A 7,588-nucleotide genomic window follows, 5' to 3' on the forward strand; every position below is an offset into this window, starting at 1 on the left:
TAGTTAGAGTAGATTGATCCCCAAACGGTTTTGGCACCTATAATTTTTCTGTCCACTCCTCAGTGCACAGTGGTCCCTGCTTGATCACCCCTATGAAAGCGTTCTACCTCCACTTCTGCCTGTTATACCCACAATGAGACTGGAAAAATGACCTAAAATACGCATTTTGGTGTCGCTGAATTATGAGAAACACTCAACTTTGGGACAAAAAGGAGCCCTGAGCCAGGCCGCCAACATCAGTGTCTGACCTCACAGATGAAAAAAACGTCATAAACACCCAAACTCCTGTGGAAAGCCACTCCACAGGATTTTAAGCTGTTAGAGCTACAAAATGTAATGTTACATTATTTAAAACCACATGGATTAAGCTCACGATTTTAATCTAATCTATGCTTAATGGTGGATAAGGGTATATATATTTGTGACATATAGTATGTTTTTAAGCTAAAATAGACTATTAGACAATGGAAAAGTGTAGCGTTCTTTCAGCCCACTGATCATCAGCTGCATGACGGAAATCTTTCAAAAAAAACTGCAATTTTTTGAAAGATTGGGGTGATTATATAGCTTTAAATAAAAAATTTAAAAAATCTTGTAATTAAAAGCATACTTTTAGCTACATCCACACACACCAGAGACACAACAGAAGCAGCAGAATACATGCAGCACGAAGTAGGTTACACTGATAAATAGACAAGGGTTCAGCACACACTCTGGTTCATCATGCATCGCTGGTCGTTGTGCACCGCTCCTCAACCTGGCAGTCAGATGGGTTTTTTTTTTTTTTTCAATCCCTGACCGACAAACGAGGAAACGAGGTGGGAAAAGTATAAGCTGCAGATCTGTTCCCATGGTGACAATACATCTACCCAAATAAGGAACAGAAAAAGTGTAAGACCCATGTAATTACATTCTTAATATGGATATAATGGCGTTACTCGGAATTTCATGACCGCACAAGAATGTCAAAGTATCAGTCAGGCCTTATCCTTTAAAAAGAAAACGAATAACCATTCAGTCCCGCTGCTTCCTGCCTGTTAGATGCTAGAAGATGAACTGCTTTTATTTCAGTTACAGCTACGGACTGAGGATGTAGAACCAACAACGGAAACACCTACACATACTGAACACAGCAACGATGCCTACAAACGACAGACACAAGCTGAAAGCCTCCAAAACAGCCTGACTATAAATGGAAACAAAGAAAATAAAAAGAGAGGTGAAGAGTAAGAAAGAAATCTAGCAAGTCTAAACATGGCTGCTAATCTGACAGATATCGATTTCAATCTTTACATTTTTAACGGCATATTTTTGTTGGAATTCAAGTTATTCTATCTGGGGAGCGATGGCCCAGTGGGTTATAGCAGCGCGCTTGTGCTCTGAGAAGGTTGCAAGTACCTGGTTTGCTGCACAATGGCAGCGCTCAAAAGCAGAGGTAAATTTCTTCATTGTGAGATCAATAAAGTTCAGTTATTATTAAAAAAAACAAAAATACAGGTGCATAAAAAGCAAGCCATGGGTGCAGAGAAGAATTTAGTTGCATAAAAACATAAAAAATGTGCATGGAGAGTAGTTTAGGTGCATAAATCTGCTTGTATGAATATTTATTATGGATGTGCACTTTTTGAATAGTTATTGCTTTTCCCAAGAATCAGTATAGTAACTGGAAAATGGTCATAAACATTATAAAAATATAAAGCACATTTTAACTAAATGTTCCATCCTGTCTCTGCTCTATAACATCTGCTTATGTCTTTAAACTATCTGTAACTGTTTTGGCATCTTTATGTGTGTAATATTTGTTATCATATTGCGTTGATCTTAAAGATATCGTAGTTTATGTATGTATTGCTTCTACGTCTGCGATATATAAAATAAAACAAAAACATTTGCAACTCATTTAGCTATCGTAGTACCATTTCCAAACAATCTGTGTTGAGCATCGCTGCTGAAATCCCAGTAAAGGTCAGAGCACACAATCCTAAGAGAAAGGAAAAGCTAAAGCAACCTGTAGATCCAAGTCAGACTCTAAAGGCCTCTAAAGGCCTCACCCTGAACAGTTCTTAGCACAAAGCTGCACCCAATGCAGCATCTTGGGTTTGTTAAGAGTTTTAAATGAGATAATGTCCTTTAGCCACATTAAATCAAAGCAGAGATCCTTGCCCGCCAAATACGACTTTAGAAGAAACCAATCAAACAAATCATAGAAGCTGTCGAGCACGATAAAGGAAGGGTGGTGATCTGGGCTTCTTTTGCAGATAGACCGTGCAGATTTTTTTAATAAAAAGTGAACTTCTGTCTTTACCAAAGTATTTTAGAGTCAGCTGTGAAAACCATGACTCGTTTCCTAAAGCTAAGCAGACTTGCTTACATCATTTATGCAGCATATTAGTCCAGAAAGGAGAAGATAGAACCCAATTTCAAAGGTGGGACTAACAGAGTCAGCAGTTAACAATGGTTTAGAATCTATCAGAAAACTATGGATATGATCCAAAAAAAATATCTTAAAAAAGTAACAGTTGTTGGTATTTAATTATACAAGCAGCACTTTATTGACATATCAAAGGGCATCGTTAACATTTTTTGGTCCATTGCAGCTGCAATTGATTGTCATGGTTACAAAAAAGCATTGTTGCAGTATGGGCCTGCCTCCTGCGCTGTGATTGGTCTGTTTTACACCAGGAAGTATTGAGCATTAATAGCCTGAATGAGGTCAATGTCTGGCTGGTTATGCAGTCGTTCCCAAAGTGGGAGGGAGGGATAGGTGTAATTATAGGGGGGTATGGTAGACGTAAAGTGAATAAATGACTAATCTGGATGAGTAATTAAAAATAATAAGTAATAATGTCTAATCTGAATTAGGGCTGCAACCAATGATTATTTTGCTGTTGATTTTTTTTTTCTTNAAAATGGTCATAAACATTATAAAAATATAAAGCACATTTTAACTAAATGTTCCATCCTGTCTCTGCTCTATAACATCTGTTTATGTCTTTAAACTATCTGTAACTGTTTTGGCATCTTTATGTGTGTAATATTTGTTATCATATTGCGTTGATCTTAAAGATATCGTAGTTTATGTATGTATTGCTTCTACGTCTGCGATATATAAAATAAAACAAAAACATTTGCAACTCATTTAGCTATCGTAGTACCATTTCCAAACAATCTGTGTTGAGCATCGCTGCTGAAATCCCAGTAAAGGTCAGAGCACACAATCCTAAGAGAAAGGAAAAGCTAAAGCAACCTGTAGATCCAAGTCAGACTCTAAAGGCCTCTAAAGGCCTCACCCTGAACAGTTCTTAGCACAAAGCTGCACCCAATGCAGCATCTTGGGTTTGTTAAGAGTTTTAAATGAGATAATGTCCTTTAGCCACATTAAATCAAAGCAGAGATCCTTGCCCGCCAAATACGACTTTAGAAGAAACCAATCAAACAAATCATAGAAGCTGTCGAGCACGATAAAGGAAGGGTGGTGATCTGGGCTTCTTTTGCAGATAGACCGTGCAGATTTTTTTAATAAAAAGTGAACTTCTGTCTTTACCAAAGTATTTTAGAGTCAGCTGTGAAAACCATGACTCGTTTCCTAAAGCTAAGCAGACTTGCTTACATCATTTATGCAGCATATTAGTCCAGAAAGGAGAAGATAGAACCCAATTTCAAAGGTGGGACTAACAGAGTCAGCAGTTAACAATGGTTTAGAATCTATCAGAAAACTATGGATATGATCCAAAAAAAATATCTTAAAAAAGTAACAGTTGTTGGTATTTAATTATACAAGCAGCACTTTATTGACATATTAAAGGGCATCGTTAACATTTTTTGGTCCATTGCAGCTGCAATTGATTGTCATGGTTACAAAAAAGCATTGTTGCAGTATGGGCCAGCCTCCTGCGCTGTGATTGGTCTGTTTTACACCAGGAAGTATTGAGCATCAATAGCCTGAATGAGGTCAATGTCTGGCTGGTTATGCAGTCGTTCCCAAAGTGGGAGGGAGGGATAGGTGTAATTATAGGGGGGTATGGTAGAAGTAAAGTGAATAAATGACTAATCTGGATGAGTAATTAAAAATAATAAGTAATAATGTCTAATCTGAATTAGGGCTGCAACCAATGATTATTTTGCTGTTGATTTTTTTTTTCTTCAAATAATCAATTAATAATCAGATACTGAAAGATTTCTTAAAGAAGATCTTTTACGAAATTAAACCAGATAAAAGTAAAACTTTCCCACTTGAGGAGTTCTGGATAGATCCTAAAGACAGACAAAAATGTTGTTTTAATCTTAAATGCAAAATGTTTCTATTTTTTTTTTTTTTTTTCAGTATAATTACTGTTCTAAGCATGGGCGGTTCTAGACAGGGGTCAACGGGGGCCAGTGCCCCCGTAAATCATGTCCTGGCCACTGTTATGGCCCCTGCTCTGAAGAGATAATGCTTAAAAGAAATTCTATTGATGATGTTTTACTAATTATTTAAAAACAATATGGTGATAGCTTCAGTGGTATTGAAATAGGATCCCAGTTTTCATCTGCTAATTTTTACAACTGAATTTATCAGTTTTTCTTGAGTTCTAATTCAGATTTTATAGAAAATTGTAATTTTAACTTAAATTAAGTGAAAAATATGTTAAAATTTCTAAATTCTGAATGTATATTGACCTCATAAGAAATATAATTTTTATTAAACCTAATTGAACAGAAATTTTCACTTCATGCAGCTCTCTTAATACATTTGAATCCCTTGCCCTGTTTTTTATTTCATGCTTTTCTGTTCCCCCATGAAAACATGCTGGCCCCCCCCTGGCCCCCTGGTACATTTGGTCTAGAACTGCCACTGGTTCTAAATATGTTGCTTTTTCAGCTAAAGGCATGCTTACAGTCTGTATACCCCATTTAACCAGTTAATCGATTACTAACTTAGTTGGTGATTATTTCAATAATCGATAAATCATGATTAATCTGATTAATTGTTTCAGCCCTATCTTAATTCTGTTAGACAGTAAAATAAAAACTAACTTCTAATAGGTAGTTTTGTGCTTTAAAGGGCATTATAGTTTATTTTTCTGCAACATGGACACATGGAGAAAAGTTAAAGATCCAAACATGTGGCTATATAAACCTAAAATTAGAGTAACTGTCATTAAAAAGTGGTTTAGATTTCTATTAAAATGCGTATTTCTCTTTAGCCTATTGTTGTTTCTGATCTTGTGAGATCTTGTTACTTTTTCAGTGTTTGGAGAATTCATGGATGTGAAAAATGGTATGTCTTGTATGTTAACCAGTAAAATGCATTAGAAGCATTTGGAAAAGCTCTATCAGAGACATTGATGTGCTCTCAATGTTTTCCTCCACTTGTTCCTATGTAAGATGTTGGAATTCACTGCAAAAATGATCTAGAAATAAGTAAACATTTCTTAAATCAAGTGTATTTACCCTTAATTTTAGTAGGTAAATGGGAAGATTTGCCAATGGAATCAGTGTTTTTACTCTTAAAATAAGATAATTAGATAATATGCACTTCGATAAGACAATGCAGTTGCTTTTTCTTATTTTAGATGTAAATTGTCTCACTTTCCTCTTCAATTCAAGACAAAAAGGAACTTATTTTAAGAAAAACCAAACAAGCCTCCTGATTTTCTCAGGCAGTCTGCAGCTGTTGGGCAAAGCACAACCTATGACTAAACATGACATTCCTGTGCATTTCAAAACACCTGCCATCTTTTATCAGATGCATCTACCCCAAAATGTTTCAGTGTCAGAAATGTTGAAAAGTTTGGCTCTAGATCCAAAGCTTTGGAGCCCTGAGATGAAGGAGCTGTGGATTCCCAGCGCGCTGCGCTCCATCTGGCTGCCTCACTGAAGGCCTTTAAATCACATGGATCACATTCCCACAGGTTAAATACCACAACATTGATTCTGCGGATCATTCAAACCCCAGCAAAGTGACCCAATGGTGCACAAGGCTCAGTCAGCTGATTGGATGAAGGTTGTTTCTTTGATGGAAGGAAGGATCAGTCTCTGATGTGGTGAAAGCAGCATCGCGCTCTTACCTTCAGCGGCTGAAGCGCTCTGCATCATCAGGACCAGGAGCGCTCCGATCAGCATCCCAGCCGGGGTTCTCCTCTGCGGACACCGGGCCACCATCCCCGCTTCCCATAGCGTCTGCCTCACTGCCGTTTTATCACCTCCTCTGCGAAGGAGCGCATGTTTGGGAGCCATTGATTAACCAATTATTCCCGGATGAAAAGCATCTAACGGCGCTGATGTGGTAAAAGGCATCCGATCGAGCTGCCCTTTGTTCGGACAAGCAGGGCTCTGCTCTCCATGAGCCGCTGGATGCTCCCACTGGCTCCGCTTCTCTCTCCCTGCTCGCCTCTCAGACCGCGGCGGTCTGTGCGTGAAGCGCAGCTGAGCTCCGAAGTTCCTGCTGCGTCCGCAAGGCGCGCGGATGCGTCAAAGCGCAGCCGCAAGGCCGGAAGACCACTGTGGATGGTTTCAAAATAAAAGCCTGGCTGCATTTAGAGAGGTTGGCATTCATGGGGTGTTTTAAGATTAGATTAGATTAGATTAGATTAGATGAGCTTTATTGATCTCACAGCGGAGAAATTCACTGGTCACATAGTAATTAAATAAGGTGCAAACAAGGAGGAAAAGGTGCATTAAGAATAAACAAGCAAGCACTGTATATACAGTATATCAAGATAAGAATAAGAATTAAGGTGCAAGTGTCCATGTATCACACACAATAAAAAATAAATAAATAAAAAATAAATAAAAGGGAGAAACACAGAGATTGAGGTGACATATGTAAAATCAGGATGGCTTATATACAGGTGGATTGACTTTTACATAAAAGCGGTATGACTAACAAAGGGCAGCAGACATGGGCGGTTCTAGAGAGGGGCAAACAGGGGCCAGTACCCCTGTAAATCATGTCCTGGCCCCTGTTATGGCCCCGATACTGGAGACATAATAGAAATTCTAATGATGACATGGTTACTGATAGGTCCTTTTTATCTGTTTCCTTTTTTTTTTCCTTTATAAATTATGTTTTATTATTTATTTAAAAACAAAAAGGTGATATATTCAGTGGTATGGAGATAGGATCCCAGTTTTCATCTGCCAAATGTTTTTTTCAAAACAAATTTAAAAATATAATCCAATTTTTACAGCTGAATTTATCAGTTTTTATTGAGTTCTAATTCAGATTTTACAGAAAACAGTAGTTTTAACTTATATTAAGTGAAAAATATGTAAAATTCCTAAATTATGAATGTATTGACCTCATAAGAAGTTGAATTTTTATTAAAACACATTTGAATCCCTCGCCCTGTTTTTATTTGATGCTTTTCTGTGCCCCCATGAAAGCACTCTGGCCCCCTCCTGGCCCCCTGGTACATTTGGTCTAGAACCGCCACTGGCAGCAGAACAAAACAAATCCCAGAAGCTTGATCCAAACTGTTTCTAAATGTCAGCTTGGAAATTTAAAACGGGGGGAAATAAACATTCACAGACAGGGCCGGCCCAAGTCACACACAAACTACTGCTTAGGGCTCCAGGTGCCACTAAGCAGAGGTGTCAAGTAACA

The 7,588-nt window shown here is 37.9% G+C and overlaps 1 protein-coding gene across 6 annotated transcripts in view; it reads right to left on the reverse strand.

Annotated features, from left to right (window-relative positions):
- The window catches only part of LOC107100951 (UPF0606 protein KIAA1549L-like), a 174,282-nt gene extending 167,902 nt beyond the window's left edge, over positions 1 to 6,380 (reverse strand). For all 6 annotated transcript variants that reach the window (XM_015399651.1, XM_015399649.1, XM_015399652.1 and 3 more), the window contains exon 1: positions 6,051 to 6,380. In XM_015399651.1, coding sequence (XP_015255137.1) covers positions 6,051 to 6,219 — 169 coding nt within the window. In that variant the 5' untranslated portion in view covers positions 6,220 to 6,380. The remainder of the gene's footprint in view (positions 1 to 6,050) is intronic.
- Positions 6,381 to 7,588: the final 1,208 nt, after the last annotated feature.

Source organism: Cyprinodon variegatus, unplaced genomic scaffold (assembly GCF_000732505.1).
Source record: "Cyprinodon variegatus isolate N-32 unplaced genomic scaffold, C_variegatus-1.0 Scaffold1035, whole genome shotgun sequence".
In the NCBI taxonomy this organism is placed as follows: Eukaryota; Metazoa; Chordata; class Actinopteri; order Cyprinodontiformes; family Cyprinodontidae; genus Cyprinodon; species Cyprinodon variegatus.